Source organism: Rattus norvegicus, chromosome 13 (assembly GCF_036323735.1).
Source record: "Rattus norvegicus strain BN/NHsdMcwi chromosome 13, GRCr8, whole genome shotgun sequence".
Classification (NCBI taxonomy): Eukaryota; Metazoa; Chordata; class Mammalia; order Rodentia; family Muridae; genus Rattus; species Rattus norvegicus.
The window spans coordinates 78192440-78208801 of record NC_086031.1 but is presented as its reverse complement, the minus strand read 5'-3'; the positions used below and the strand labels follow the sequence as shown (position 1 = coordinate 78208801).

Sequence of the window (16362 nt, the reverse complement as noted above, 5' to 3'; positions counted from 1 at the left end):
CAGGAAGTGTGCTTTTAGTCTTAGATCCTTTTATTACTGCAAAGTTTCAAAATCTTTCAATAGGAATATTGAACAGAATTGGGGGTAAGTAGGAAACATCTACTTTTCGTGGACAGGAGGAATTTTCCTAGTTTGCCACTTAAGATTACAGGAAACAGAATTGGAGATACACAATAGGTTCTGGCATAAAATCTTCCTAGAAATATTAAGATATGGGCACTACCAGAATCCAGAGGACACTTTCTTTTGCCCCTTGTTTCTCTATGAATGAATATGTACTAGATTGTCAGTCATGATCAGGCAAGCGGTTCCACCTCTGGCATATCGGCATGTTGTTTGCATGAGGGTAATACTGTGTTCTTTCTGTGTCATGGAACCTGCGATTTGTCATGTGTGATTATCATGTCAGCAAATTAAGATGTCAGAGAGCACAACTTCTGGCTTCTAGCTTGAAGGGGGGGGCTGCTTAAGGTGGGGGACATCCTGTTAGCCAGATGAGGCAATGTTCTGCAAGCCTCTTGTACCAGGGAAACCCAGGACAATAATCACTACCAAGCTTGTAAGTAGGACCACCCAATGCTGCATGGCTGCCAACCAAGCGTCCTTCTTACCCTGGTCCCGACTCTTGGCAACTCTCCTTCCTAGCTCCACTTTTGCTCCCACTGAGGCCAGGGCCAGGGTTGGGAAGTCTGAAAACGGGAATTCTTTTAGAGGGGCTAGACCAGAAAGAGTGGTTGGAAAACCACTGTCAGATAAGGAAGAGGGCTCTATAAGTTATGTCATCCAAGGTTACAGACTTTTATAGATAATAAAAGAGTAAGAGTCAAAAGCTAAAGGCAAGGAAAGGCCTACACACGTTCCAACCTTCTTCTAGGGAAGTCACATTGGAAGACAAAATGATGACTAAAGAAAGGCAAAGGCAAATCCAGACCATTTCCTCTAGGGCTTTCTGAATGCTCTGGCTGGTCCAGCAGCCTTCCTGGAAGATGACCGTATACTGGTAGCTACAGCTTCTCCTGGAATATTTCTGCCAGATGGCTATTCTGTTCTGGAATTCTGAAAGTTCTTGGCTCCCCTGGTCATTGCAAGCTGAGCCCTGAGCCCTGAGCTCAGAGAACTTGGTTCAACATTTTCCTCCTTGCTCTATCCCCGCAGCCAACAAGCCTTCCTAAAGCCTGGATCCAGAAGAGATAAGAGACAAGAACAAAGCCCTCCCTGGCCCTGAGCTGAGTGTACTTGGTAGAGCAGTAACAGGACCGACTCGTGGGGTCTGGGAACACCTTCTCCTGCCCAAGCACACTTTCTGTCAGCGCTGATGTAAATGCTATCTGACACTCCTTACTTTTCTTCCTGGGGCTATTCTACGTTTTTCTTTTTTAATTGCAATCCACAAATCACAAGTGCCATGTGTAAACACAATCAGGATACAGATTCAATCCAGTTGAAATTGCTGAGAGAGAGAGAGAGAGAGAGAGAGAGAGAGAGAGAGAGAGAGAGAGAGAGAGAGAGAGGAAGGGAAAGAAAAGACAAGAAAAGACCAGACTCAGAAACACCTGAAAAGGCTTGGAGTGATAGGGTGCGGGTTGCCTAGAGGACTTGCTTCAGAGGGGATTCTCAAAGTCCAGCCAATCCTTACCCCTGACTGCAGGGGTCATAGTTTAAGTTTCCCTGCCAGACAAAGGGGCTTATTGCATGCAGCTGAAGCCTAGGAGACATTCTAGGAAGAATAAAAGGTTCTAGGACTCTTTTGATCTAGCACACCCCCTAAGAATTCTAAACATTATTGTGGGATGGTCTTAACTGTCTCCTTTGCTCTCTCCAGGCACAAATGATACAGGTTTCTGTGAAGTATAGAGGACCAGAGCGCATTCTGTGCCCACAGATTTCAAAAGGGACCCTTCGAGTATACCTCTCCTTGCCACAGGTTTCTAGAGCAGAGGATAGGAGCAACGGGGGGAGGGGAGGTCAGCAAGTGGTGTAACTGGTTGGATCTGACCTTTCGGAAAATACCACACATTTGAATTTGCTATATGCTATATTTGTAACTACCTAAACAAATTTGCTACACAGATATTTAAAAATGTATCCAAAGTTCCTATAGAAACCATTCGTACCCTAGTTGCAAGTGGTTGATAAGCATGGGTAACCAGAGGGTGATTTTCAAAATGTGCCTTCATCCTGGAGAAAAGGTCAAATAGAAGGAAAGGCACCTAATGGTATGTCTGGGGATGGTCTATGATATCTTTTCCTCATCCATCCTCTGGATGCACACAGAAACGAGGCTACTTCTCAGAAGTGATACCCAGGGTGCTAGACTTCGCCCTGGCCTTAGGAAGCTAGAAAGATTAGAGCTCCAGAGACACCAATGGAAATATGCCACTTTAATCTGTCTGTTGAGTCGCTTCCATTCCAGGCGCTTTAGGTTCTAGGAGTCTCACCGTTGGCGTCTCCTAAAGCACCTCGGGATACACAAATTCCCACTAAGTCCGGCCCACCCATGGGCAAGTCCCCAGCGCAAGAACCAGCTCTTCGGGCCCAGGCGCTGGCCAGCAGACAAACCTTTGCCGCTCAGTGCGGGGGCTGCAGAGCAGGAGGGACCGGCGCGCATTGACCGGGCTGGGGGCTGCGGGCTGCCGGTCGGGGGCACGGCAGGAGTGGCTGGAGGGAGGCAAGGGGTGGAAAAAGGAGGGGGCAGCGGGTGGACTAATGATGAAAAAGTCTCCTCCATCCTGGCTCCTTAATTAAATGCATGGAAAGAACCGAGGCGCGCACATCTGGTTTCAATCTTCAACCCTTTGATGGCATCAAATGTTCTTTTCCCAGATCAGGGCTGGAAGTTCTGGGCTAACTATGGCCGTTTGGAGCCCAGAAACCGTTTATACACACTGGGACCCTTCCTCCTTTTCAATTCAGCCTCCTAGCTGTAGGAGGAGGGGAAATCTAGCAATCAGGGGAGTGAGGGGAAATGTATGTATGTGTGTGTTTAAAGAACATAAAATGCCACAAATAAGCACTCAGTATTTTACTTACTGGCCATATAGTAACTCATTCCTAATGAGACTATTAAAGCTGTTACCAGATTCCAACAGGTCATGAAAACACCATCCAGCACTTCTCTGTCCTCTGTCAAGACTGGTCATAGACTTCGACCCGGGCTTCCTTGGTCTCTGTGTCTGCCCGGACCTCACCCGGCTGTACCCAGATTAGCACAGAGCCTACCCCCCAGCTTCTCCCGCTCCCCCAGCTCTTTCAGCCCTAGTGCTCCTGTCTGCTCCGATTTTGGGCAACCTCGGCTATGCGCGTAAGAAATTAGAACATTGGCAAGGGTAGGGGAAATGATTAGGATGGACTTTCCTCCGGTTTGATAAATAAGTAAATTTTCTACTGTCTGAAGCCTGGGGATTTCTGGTGGCAGCGAAAGTCCCGAATCCATTCGAAGCTGAAGACTTCTGGATCTCCCCAAGCCGTCTTTAGATCGCAGAGAGCCTCCCGTTATTATCGTTCTAGTTCTTTTATTACATTATTTAATAGGCTGTCTCTACAGAGCCAAACGAGCTTTAGTAGGCTAGCTCTTTTTTGCCTCTCAGTCTCAGACTCTCCCTGCGCTCTCTCCGCCAAAACAAAATTGCAGGAAAAGTTGCTGGGGGCGGCGCAGCCGCAGATTTGTCTGTTAGAGATGTGCATCTTTTCCTTTTTTTCTTTTTTCTTTTTCGTAACAAGTTTGTTCTCAGCCGTTATCAAACCATGCAAATGAGATTTTCCAACAGGATCTCAAACAAATCCGGAGGAATTAATGCTGAAACAAAATAGTCAGTCCGGTTTTAAAGTGACTGCGGGTTTCGGGCTCTTTTCTGTCTGTGGTACTACTGCAAGGGAATGATAATTAGACCTTTATTTTAAAAATCCAAAGGGGCTCTCTCCTTAGCTTCCCTCCCTTAGCCCTCCCTCCTTCCTCCCTCCCTCCTCTCTTGCTCCCTCCCTCTCCCTTTCTCTCCGGCTCTGATGTTGGCAAAGGGGTTTTCTTAATCAGACTGTTTTTTCAGTCCGAGGAAAAGGAGGTAGGAGATTGTGATGGAGAAAGGGGGTCTGTAAAACGTCAGGCGCCGCACAAAGGCTTTGCCACGTAATTACAGGCTCCTATTAAGTGGAGATCTGCCCTCCCAGGGGTCTCCAATTTTCTTGTATTCCCTACAAAGCCTCCTCTCCATGCCAGTCTGTGCCTTTTGAAGTGCCAGAGAGCTTCTTGATCCAACTGAGAAGGGAAAAGGAGCTGCGCACGGAGAAGGGGGAGAGAGCGGAGGGAAGGGGGACCCGCCACCCTTCTGCAGACTCTTGAAGCCCCACTTCTTTATTTCTTATTTTTTCCTCCTTCGAAGAGTAAAGTGAGAATCCTGCTCTCTAATACATCTGCAAGACATCACTCTCCTGAAATTCTAGTCACTCCCGAGAATCCACAGGAGTGCAGAGAGGGGGAACGCGCTTTCTTGAAGACATTTTAAAGCTGGAACAAGCCTCCTTCTGTTGGTGCTTGAACTCTTGCCGGGGAATAACTTTTTTAACCTCTTTCTCTACTTTTTTTTTAAAACCCACTTTGATTCTTCTCTCCACCCCTTCTTCTCTCTTCTGTTTGCCTAACTCCCCCGCCCTGTTGGCCTCCCCTTTCCTCTCTCCCCCTTATTATTATTTTTAGTGTCTGCGTTGTAGACGCTTTTTGAGAATTGGAAGGGATTTTTTTTTCTTTCTGATTTAAGCTTAGCGTGTTTGTTTGTTTGGTTTGGTTTTTAAACTTTTTTTGGTGTGGATTATCTCTCTGGACCACGCCGGACTTGGCTTCAGCGAAGCAACCGAAGCTGGGAGAAAGTTACTTGTGCTGAAAGTTCTGCACTTCAGAAGGGGGTTTCTCTCTCTCTCTCTCTCTCTCTCTCTCTCTCTCTCTCTCTCTCTCCTCCACTCCCCCCTCTTTCTTCCCCACTCGGCTCCTCTCCCCCCTCACGCCCACAGCGTTTGGTGTTGATTCGAGCGGGAAGAGGGGGGTGGGTGGGATTGGAGGGAAGACCATGACCTCCAGCTACGGGCACGTTCTGGAGCGGCAACCGGCTCTGGGCGGCCGCTTGGATAGCCCTGGCAACCTCGACACCCTGCAGGCGAAAAAGAACTTCTCCGTCAGTCACCTGCTAGACCTGGAGGAGGCCGGGGACATGGTGGCGGCACAGGCGGACGAAAGCGTGGGCGAGGCGGGCCGGAGCCTGCTGGAGTCACCGGGACTGACCAGTGGCAGCGACACCCCTCAGCAGGACAGTGAGTGAGGGGCGCTTGCTCCGGGGAGTGTGTGCTGGGGACAGCGGGTGGAGGCCCTTGAAGGGCGGCGGGGAGCGTGTTCCAGGCTTCGGTTTCGGGGAGATGAGGCGTTAAGAACTTAAGAGACCTGGGAAAAAGTGACTGGTCGCTAAGCGCAGAAAGACCGATGAAAAAACGAGGGCTCCCCCAAGGTTGTAAGCCAAGCAGACTCTGGAGAGAAGCCCGGAGGCCCAGGGACGCTGGGAGGCCAGGCGATCCCACGCAGGGACTCTACGGTCACCACTGTCTTTAGCCGCTGGGGCTGCATCACGGGTTCGGGCGGGAGCGGCGGCCAGAAATCCCGCAGGCGGGGCGTCCAAGCCTGGGTAGGAGCGGTCTGGCCAGAGCACAGACCATACAGCCACCTCCCTTAGCGAAAACAGCAAAGATGCAGGGCCGGCTTGGGAGCGCTTCTTCCCTGGGGTTGAGGGGAAAGCACCGTGCTCCGAGGAACGGAAGACAGGACTAAGGTCCCATACTCTATGTGCGTGCGAGCCAAGCCTGGAAAAGGCCGAGGGCAGAGCGGGGATGCGCAGGCTTGGTCTCTGACTCCTGCTGTCATCTTTACCTGTGTTTGAGACAGGGCTAAAAGCCCACCGGTTAAGGCAAATCTTGATGGAGCTGGGAGAATGTTCTTTAGAAGCAAAATCAGAGTCTGCCTGGATTGACCTGGCACTATCTTTGCACTGGGGAATCGCGGGTTGCAGGCCCAAGTCCTTGTGCAGCACAGCGGCCTGTTGGCCCCTAGACCTCCAGAAAAGTCTACATAAAAGCCCGCTGTCACTGTCGACATCACCCCTTGAAATGTTAATTTCAGAGTTATTAACTCCACCTATCGAAAAAGACTGACTGCAAGTGTATGTCCTGGTCCCTTAGTATATAACACACTTGTCACCTACCTGTCTCATCCTCTAGTCAGAGGCACAGAGAAGTTGCAGCGGCCTGGAGCCCCACAGAACATTCTAAAATGACCTCTTTCCTTATCATTCTGTGCTGAGCCCTCTTTTGGAACTTGGAGGGCCCTCTGACATTCTATGATTCTCTTAAGACACCGTCCCCGTTAGACTTCCAAATAACAATTTTAAAAAGACATTCAAAACAAACCTGCATCAGAAACAGCTGAAAAGGGTTCCTGGGCACTGTGGGGAGAACCCGGCTCGCCCAGGCAGGCCACAGGAGAGCCCTATTTGGTCAGGGTACTGGCTCCTGCTTCTGCAGCCTGCTAGGACTGAACTATAGATGGCAGTAACTTGGGGGCAATCGACTCTGGATTGGGCCTACTGAGTGCCACACAAGCTTGATGAAGAGATTTGAACTAGCCGTCTGAATTATAGAAACCAGTCTAAATCACAGCCAGGAAGGATCAGTATCCCCAAAGCCTGGGTAAGGGCTAGGATGGGAACTATAGTCATTCTGTGTAGGGTGTGAGGGAGGCTGATCCTGCTATACATGCCAGCATCACATGGATAGAGCATCTGAAGCTCTAATAAAATGGACTGCAAAATACTTTGATTATTTAAAACCTTTCACTGGGGAAAATATAAAACAAAATCTAGGAAGACAGTACCTGGAACTCTGTGATTCTATCAAGAGAGTTTCCATACGACTCATTATTGACCTAAAAAAGTTATCACTGTTTGAAGAACTAATGTTAGAACCTAATACCACCACCCACAACCACTGATACCCCTTATGTCCCCACCACCACCACCACCACCACCACCAGGACCCATTTGCTATCCCAACAGAAAAAGAAAACAGGTATTACAGAAACTGCTGCATTGAAGACCAGAGTGGGCAGGAGAGAGAAGGCACTACTGCCCTTTCCCTCCAAAAGGCTGGTGTACAGGAAAAGCAGGACCAGGACTGGCTTCAGCAAGCCAGAACCCCAGGGTGGCAGTCAGCTTTAGAAACTGTGTGGGGCTGGACTGCTCTTATTTGCTCCTTTGGTTTCTGCTTGTTTGTTCTTTAAGGAAAGCATAGGAGAAGGGAGCTTGGGGTTGTCATGGTCTTACAGCAAGTACATAGTAAAGCTAAGTTAAGGGAGCCATATGGGGAGCTGATTTGGAGGGGCTGCACTGAGCCTAGTTGGAACAGGGAAATGGTTTTTGTGAGACTCAGGCCTAGAACCACCAAGACCGCATTCATGCATATGAATCACCTGGTCAATTTTAAGGTTTCCACGGAAGTTGGAGGACCTTTTGCCCCCAGAAAAAGGGACAAGACCTCAAGAATCTTCTTGCAGCGAACTCGCCCCATCTCATACTTGTAATGAATAGAGAGGCCACAGGAGAGAAGGCCTGGGGGGGGGGCAGCTTATAGCTTGCCTAGGTAAAGGATACACCAACCAGGACAGTCATCAGTCAACAGAAATGCAGGGGACATAAGGGGTATCAGTGAGCAGCACTTAGGACTTAGAAATAAGTCAGAGACACACACACATATGTACAGGGCTGACAGTCTTTGCCTTTCCGGGAGATGGACTGCAGAGTCCTACTAAGAAGCGATTGCTTTTGGAAGTAGATTTTTCTCAACCTCTCCCTTCTCCATAGGGGGTGATAACAGAAGAATTTTATCTCAAATCAAGCGGCTCTGCAGATGCCCATCCTTACTCTTGAGCACCAGGTAGAACGCAGAGGCAGTTGGGACCAGTGACAGGGTGCCACTCTCCGGTTTTCTGGCTTGAAGCAGACAGCGGAGCTCAGATTATAGACAGAGAAGTGGGGAGTCTGCAAGAGAGGAGGGCTGCTGCAGGAGATCTGGCTGTAAGGGATTTAGGGGTCACAGTAGGGGTCACAGGGGGATGGAGAAGTTCACAGCCAGTCAGGTGCTAAAGAAAATACCTTTCAAAGAGATGGGAAACAGTGAACAGATGCTTATTCTTCCAGCTCTATGGACAACTGGCCTCTCCATCTATCTGGAGGAAATGAGCCTGTAGGTTCTACTCACGCCCCCAACAATAGTCTTAATTTTGTAGAACTTTGCGTTTCAACCTGGTCAATTATTATAAAAAAGTTGAGTCCTTACTGGCCTCTCCCAACATAAGTCAGTAATCCTGTGCTCTCATCTCACTCCTCTTCCTGGGTGGGGACTGACCCCCCTCCCGTGGCTCTATTTTCTTCTCTGTGGAAGGACTGTTTTTATTATTGATTCTCTCAGCCCAGTATATTTCTCTGGAAATTTTTGGTTCATTTAACACTATTAAAACTCTATGGCTAATGTAGAGGAATGAATTTGTGGTGTGTGAACACGAACACTGGTGATGGTAGAGAGGGGATAAGTAGGAAAGGAGGGAGAGGCAGAAATCCTCAAAACAGGCAGACCTATTCTTGGGGGGGGGGGCGCAGTTCATCCCACTATCCCGCTGTCAACTTCCCAATTTCAACTTCTGCAAACTCTTAAAAAAAAGCGCCTGCCTTCCACATTCCCAACCTCTAAATTAGTGAAACCAGATTGTCCTAATAAGACCTTTTGTTGGAAACACATGTAGTCATAAAAAGGTAGACGGAAAGTCAATTAGACACGCGCGCGCGCACGCACACACTCACCAGCCAGCGCTAAGTGTGCACCCGGGCACAGCTGGGCCCCCGGCCGAGGTACATGCAAATGGGGAACAACAGCGGCGCGGGGAAATCCATTAGTCACGAAGGCAGAGGTGTCTCACAGGCCAGGAATCGCCCTCCTGAGCCACCAACCCCGCTCTTGCTGGCCCAGCTCCCCAATTTCTCTGAGCCAGAAGAACGCCCAGTAGAGCGAGAACATTCTCTAGGGCGCTTCCCAGTTGGAATCTCCATCAAAATAATATCAATTCCCTCTCTCCCCGCAGTGGCTTGTTTCACAATAGTTATGGCGCCACGAGTGTCTTTCGGGCACCACCCTGGGGTTTGTGCCCCATGCTGGTACTCTGAATTTGAATTCAGGCCTCAATGATCTTAATTCAAGACAGAGATAATAAAAACAAGTCCTTTTCAGGGTGGCCTGGAAATTTCTCTTTTCACAGGAGCAGGGGATTAAAAATCCAAAAGCAAAGGAGTCCCCAAAACCTGAAGTGTAGCTCAAAGGCTGGTGGGGAATTGCTTGTTTTACGTACAGTGGCAGAGAGCATCACGGGTCGCCTCCTCTTAAAAATTTCAGAGAAAAAGATAATTTAGTAACTTCGAAGCTTGGGGACCAAGGACATCTCTGGATTTGAAGTGTCAGGAAATTGGGCCCAGAAGAGCCAAGAAACCAGGCTGACCAGACTCCTAGCGGCTCCAGATAACCAATTGTAGGCGTCACTGTCCTTATTTTCCATGAAACCCTTCTGAGACTCTTACTAGACTTAGATTTTGCTGTGTTGATAAACTTTCTTAAAAGACCCTCAAGTCACAGCGCTGGGTAGCAAAGCAGGCCCGCAGCGAATCACACCAATGTTAGTACTTCCTTTGTCTTCCCAGGGCCATCACTCTAGATTTAAAGCAGGAGTGAGTAAAACATCCCTAAACCAACAAATGCCACCCCACCCCATACCCCCTGCGAAAGCAGCGAGTACTTTTCTATTACACAGACTCCAAGGTCGAGTTTTTGAAGAGTTTTGACCACTGCTCCAGGCCGTCAGCCCGGAAGCCCTATGCGCTAAATGGCGGCTATAGATTCGCAACTATGACGGTCCCTAGACCAATTGAACGTTTTATTTTAAAGAATTTACAGTTCTCTTCCTATGCGATGTTACCGGTATTCACTGCAGTGAGCCTCCGCCAAGACAATGCAGGCGGAAAAAGCTAGGAGTGCCAGTACCCAGTTGTTGCAAACTTCTGTGCCTGCAGCCTTGCACTGTGACCCCAGGGAGCCTTCAGCTTAAGGCCCCATCCTCTTTGTATGCTGTGGAATGTTCATTTTATTAACTCTGTGGAAGAGCCACATGAGGAACCACTTTGAAACTGGAAAGGAGTATTTATAGAAAAGGAGATGGGGTTTGCATTGTGTTGGGAGTGGGCAAAAAGACATTTTGGGGTGGACAGTATTCTTCCCCCAAATAAAAAGTAAAATACAGACCTCGGCGGACTCTATCCAACTCTTGGATAAAAAAAAAATTATTTTTAAGAACTGATTATTTTTGTTGTTGTTAAATGCCCACCTCCCTATGGTCATTTGTGAACCAATAATTAGAGTCACTTACAGGCATCGCTGGATGACAAGCCACCGTCTTGTCCGTCTCCCCGATTTACTCTGATGCTCTGAGGTACCACCTTCCATGGGTTTCCTAACTTTTATCTCCCTGTTTATCAAGAAAAAGATCCGTGTTTTTGATAACGGTATTGATCCACAAGAATTTGGATTCTGGGGGGGGGGGGCTTAGAGCCCTCAAGCAAATAATCAATATTCTCAAACAGTATCGAAAATATCAACAAAGCAGCATTCTCTTGACTTTTCACAATGCAGCTTCTGGTTAAGCCAGTATAGGTGAAGGCATCAGAGAAAGGACAGCAAGACAGTCGTGGATGTTTCTGAATTAGCGAGTTTATTTTCACAGAACGGTGTCTCTGCTGGTGACGGAATATTAGTAGACTCTTCGCATCACTAGGTTGTAGTCCTCAAAGACGTGTTTGTGAAGACCTCTGTGACATACTGACCTTAAAAGTAATAGTGTTTCATCAGCTTGAAATCACTTAGTTAAAAAAAAAAAACCCTGAAGCTAATTCCGGAGGGTGACAACCTTGGTTGTTTTGCGGAGTAGAATAACCTCTACTCGTGATGACTTAAAGGCTTCTTCTTATGAAGGAAACAGAAATCATGGCAACAAGTAAAACTCACAGTGACCTTTCAGAGGAGTCCAAAGACAGCCAACCTTATAATTTCATCATCTTGGGGGTCCTTTAATGCAGGGACAAAGGGCTGAGTTGTGACCACATATGTTCTTGGGTCCTGAGTGCCTATACTCTTTGCTGTATTGCAGAGTAGGGAAGGCTCAGATCCTGTGGATCCGGAACTCCTTTTTATGATTATCGGCTACAATAGGCTCAGCTTCAAATGAAGAATAAACCTGGAATGTGCATGAGACGTAGTAGTATTCTGGTGTGTGTGTGTGTGTGTGTGTGTGTGTGTGTGTGTGTGTGTGTTAGGTAAAGAGGAACTAATTGGACAAAATTTTAAATTTTAAAACCTAGCCTTCAGTGTCTTTAGTTTTAACTGCTTTTGTTCGTGCCCAGGCAAAGATACAAACCAGCCTCCTCCACCTCTGACCGCTTCCTGCTAATCCAAAAATTCCTGCTACCTTATGCAGGGTAGGACCACCAGCCTAGCCTGACTGGCTCTTTCTTGCCTTTTCTTTCCAACAGGGGGTGCAGTTCTCCAGGACTAAGGCTAGGAAGTAGTCTACCTTTAAATACATACATACATACATACATACATACATACATACATACTACATACTACATACATACACATACACATACACACATACACACATACATACTTATATACATACATACACACATACACATACATACACACATACATACTTATATACATACATACACACATACACAAACATATATACATACACATACATACATACATACATACATACATACATACATACATACATACAAACAACTCTCAGTCAGGAGACACAAGCTGTAAGAGTCTAATGCAAAACATAGGACATCTCCACAGCATGAAGACATTGCCAGAAGACTGGCCCTTCAGTTAGAGCTGCTAAAACTGGTGCCTGGGTTCTATGGAGAGGGCATATGGATGTGAGTGTAAGTGTGGGTGTGTCTGTCTCTGTCTGTCTCTGTCTCTCTCTGTCTGTCTCTGTCTCTCTCTGTCTCTCTGTCTCTGTCTCTGTCTCTCTCTCTCTCTGTGAATGTGTGTGTGTGAGTGTGTGTGTGTGTGTGTACACTTGACTGGTATGAGCAAGATATTTCAAACTGCAGTAGAAAGCCTTGGGTACCTGTGAGTCTTTAAATAGAACAGGAGTCTGGCACCCTGGAATGAGGGTAACCCTCTTTCCCAGAGGAAGGCAGTTAACTACCCTAATACTTTTGAAAGACTGAGATTCGAACACTTGAAAGCACTTCCAGTCCCTATGTCTGATCTTTTATGGCCAAGCTTCAAGGACTTGAAGATAAATTCTCAACCTCCTTTGTAAATTTCACAGTTCTTTTAATTCTCTCATTACTCAATGGTGGCTGGAACAAGACAAGGTGATCCTGGGGACAGCACAATGGCTGAGTAAAAATACTGTTGTCTTAGTGTAGATGGCTGAAAACACAAACTTCTCCAGGTAATTTGACCTGAGATGCTCAGTAGAAGTAGAAGCAGGAGACCAGAACCGTAAGGGAGTCTGATTTCCCACAATCCCGTGTCAGAGAGTGTGAACATTCATCCCATTCGGCTATTTTCTCCTTGTTACTGATGGTGTTATAAAGGTCCCCACAGTCCTGGAAGGAGATGTAGTTAGAAATGAGCGTGGAAACAGACGGGTGCACTCCCAGTTATGTTCATACAAGGAAGCCAAGGCTTTTCAAAGGAGACCCAGAAAGACAACTTCAAGACCAAAGGGCCCAACTCAATCAAAACCCGTGCCAGTCAGCTTGGATACGGGCAAAGCACAGGGCCTGGCCAGCAGTAGGTGCAATCAGAGAACCATTTTTTCTCATGTTTACAGGCAATCATTTTATACTAATCGGTGCCAGTCTGCCAAAGGCTTGGTAGGGTTGGGCCTGGTGGGTGGTGAGAGAGTCAGGTTCTAGCACCCTGCCCTTTCTACTTTTCCTACTTTACGTCTCTGCCTCAACAAATTCAGTGCTAGGACTTAAAACATCCCTTAAATACTATGTTGTAGAATCTTCTGAAAGAGAGGGGTGAGTGTTGAGGTAGAGAATAACTACATGCCAGATTTTACCTGTATACTTCCTCTCTGCTAATTCAGTTTATTATTTCACTTTTAATTTGGGGGTTCATGAGTCAGGGTCTCACCATGTAGCCCTGAGTACCTGGAAACACATTACGCAGACCAGAATGGCTTTAACAATGGTACTCCTGCCTCCGACTGTACACAATCATAGCTGTGTGCTACCGTTCCCGCCCTCTCCCAGCTGGAAACCTGTTGCGTTTTGTGAGGTGGTTTATCGTGTTCTGTTCCCTTTCAGAGTCACTGATGAGTTCACAGGACTGAGGGTTCTGAAGGACAATGTACCGACTCTAAATCTTTGCTCCTTGCCATTCTCCCGCACTGCAGTTAGTCTAGAGCGGGAAGTGGCACTAAATAAATATGGGCATCTCGGCTCTCTGTCTATCTGTGTTTCTTCCAAAAATACTACCATAGCTCATCGCAGCTGCAACACAGAGAGACAGTTGTCAACTGTGCTTAGTCAGCACTTTCAGTCAACGGCTTTCATTACCCGGTGACACTACTAAGCAGTCTAGCCTCCCCTTCTCACGTCCTGATTCTTGCCCCGGGGCCATAGTGTCAATAGGCGTTTGTATATAATTGCTCCCTGTTCATAGCTAGACAACTCCATTGAAGTCACAGACTATGTATGCAGCTGCCTAGTTGATATTTCTGTTCCAAGTCAGAAAGGGGCTTTGGCCACAGAGATAACAAAAGTGTGGAACTCCCTTTGATCCTCAGATTTCCCTGTTTTCCTCGTTCACATCCACCCACCACTCTCCTTCCTTTATGCCTTTGCAGACTTCCTCTCTAATTCTATTTGAGTTTACCTTTAAAATCTACCTAAACCCCTCCCTTTTCAAATCCCTAACAGGTTGACCTGCACCTCTTCCTCTTTGCCTGATAGTTCTTCCCACATTAGAACATACAATTGCTTTTCAAACTTCTCAACATCGAGGATAAATGAATTATCTTGGTCTTTTCTCCTCCCCCTCCCCACCTCCCCCTCCTTCCCCTCCTCCTCCTCTCACTCCCTGTCACCCTCCTCCTCCTCCTCCTCCTCCTCCTCCTCCTCCTCCTCCTCCTCCTCCTCCTCCACCTCTATAGTCTTCATTTCCATCCTGCTCCAGCAACTTGCCATGTTCATAAGTCTAAATTGTGAGAGAAGCTGGCTTGCTGCTATGCCCCCTATGCTAGCTGGGAAGGTGTATTCCTATCTGGAAGCCTCATTTCTGGGTCTCATCTTCTTATGTGGAGAAAGCTGGCTCTGTAGCTCTTCCAAGGTTCTAGTCTCAGGACACTTCTTTGTGATACCTCTGTTTAATTGCAGCTCCTGCAAATCTCTTCCTGTAGATGCCCCCAGTGCTGGTTCAGGGGACACTCGATGCTTCCACACACAAGACTAGGGACTGGCTTAGGGTATGTTTCCTCAGACACTGCATAGACACCTCTGCATGAAGGCATTCTACTGACCTTGTCTTTCTAGCTGCAAGTATTTTTTTTGTGGTTGTTGCTTTCTGTGTTTTAATATTTTTATAAAATAAAAACGAAGTAGTGCACATGCACATTTTAGAAAACTAAATTTATTTACATGAACATTTAAAACAGAAAAAGTAAAGTTACCATTATTTTACTACCCTGAGGTAAATACAGTTAATATTTTGACAGCGAAGTGTTTTCTTTTCAGTTTTGTTTATGCAATATTTGATTATATGGCATTAACATCTTTGATGACTGATTGTTCTTTAATCAGTAAAAGAGTTTATAAGTACATTTCCAAATATCCTGTTTCTTTTAAAACAAGAAAACACACAAACACCTATCCTGCTTGTTCTCCTCAGCAAAGTTGAACTAATAAACATGCAAACAGCAAACAAAGGTCTCTGGAGGGTTATGTAAGCCTTCGTCATCACAGTCCTGCCTCTTCTCAGCTTTCTCAGCATCCAGTGAGGCCTCTCCAGCCCCGAGACTTTAGAATAAGTGGTTTCTTTTTCTTTTCTGATGTTCTAGTTGAGAAGCTTCCCTAGACATGAGCTCATATTTTCTGAAATTGGCAAACTCTGCCTCGTATATAAGTGATACTCCACACCATGCTTAGAGAAGATTTTTCCACAGGGTTAACTTTTGGTAGGATTGGTAGAGAGAATGTTCACCGAGCGGGCACGGAGTGGAGCCTGAAATGTTTCTTTTACTGTAGCATCTTGGGTCTCACAGTTCCTTTTATCAAATGCTGGAAGATTTATATGTTCCTTTCTACTTTGTAGAGTGATGGTTGTAGTGGCAGACTCGGTACCTATTAAAGCATTTCAACAAAGGAAAGAACATTTTTTTTTAGATCAAGCGTAATGAAATTTATCCAGACATGAACTTTTAAAGAGATAAATATAAGTAAAATAGGAAGTTGTTATTATGAAATCTATTTACAAGTCATCCCAAGGAAGATTGCCATTAAAATATTTGCCCTATGAATATAAACATTTTATTGAAGGGAAGGATGGATAAAGGGTCTAACACCATGCTGAATAAAAGTTTAGCTTATGAGTTAGATGTGTTTTATACATCTCAGTAACCACTCTTTCTCTTTCTCATTAGAGCGAATAGAATAAGCATCATTTTTAAGAATTAAAAGAAAGAAAAAAACACACTTACCCAATAAAAGTTTCCGCAGTTCCCCACACCTCCTCCTTCTAAAGGAGGGGAGAAAGATCACCCAGAGAGCTGCCTGCCTGTAACCAGATGTGCCTTCCAGCTGCTCTAATCCTCAAGACTGGGGGAAGACCACAGGATGAATCCTCAACACATTTAAGAAATAAAACCTAATTTAGTTCATTAATCATGGAACCGAATTCTGCAGTTTAGCTAGACATATTTCAAAGACTGAATCCCTTCTGACAAGAGAAACAGAAAACAATATCTCGACGGCTACAATCTGTTCTCAGCTGCCCTCAGGGGACGGAGCAATTTCCCTGAGCATGATGGTATTTAGGGCTTTTATTTCAGTGTTTGTCTCCGTCCTCCCCGGCTTCCTTTACCTCCGGTATTCTGCTTTCTCGAGATGGCACGCATATTTGTTTTCTGTAGTGGTTGAGGTTTGTTTGTTTATTTTATTTTATTTTATTTTTGAAAGAACAGCACTTCTTTGAGGGAGG

General features: G+C 46.3%; 1 protein-coding gene and 2 long non-coding RNA genes across 6 annotated transcripts in view; 1 reads left to right on the top strand and 2 right to left on the bottom strand.

The window, feature by feature from the left end:
* The window catches only part of LOC120096300 (uncharacterized), an 81758-nt gene extending 68346 nt beyond the window's left edge, over nucleotides 1–13412 (bottom strand). For all 3 annotated transcript variants that reach the window (XR_010057270.1, XR_010057272.1, XR_010057271.1), the window contains exon 1: nucleotides 8886–13412. This is a non-coding gene — a long non-coding RNA (uncharacterized LOC120096300). The remainder of the gene's footprint in view (nucleotides 1–8885) is intronic.
* Nucleotides 3423–16362, top strand: part of Prrx1 (paired related homeobox 1) — a 68597-nt gene continuing 55657 nt past the window's right edge. Inside the window, exon 1 of one of the 2 annotated variants that reach the window (XM_006250151.5) lies at nucleotides 3423–5298. In XM_006250151.5, the coding sequence (XP_006250213.1) occupies nucleotides 5058–5298 (241 nt within the window). In that variant the 5' untranslated portion in view covers nucleotides 3423–5057. The remainder of the gene's footprint in view (nucleotides 5299–16362) is intronic. The other variant, NM_153821.2, reaches the window with a different exon arrangement.
* LOC134481583 (uncharacterized) lies at nucleotides 14777–16095 on the bottom strand. Its single transcript, XR_010057273.1, has 2 exons — nucleotides 15863–16095; nucleotides 14777–15506 (listed from the first exon to the last, which is right to left on the bottom strand). It is a non-coding gene; the product is annotated as an uncharacterized LOC134481583 (long non-coding RNA).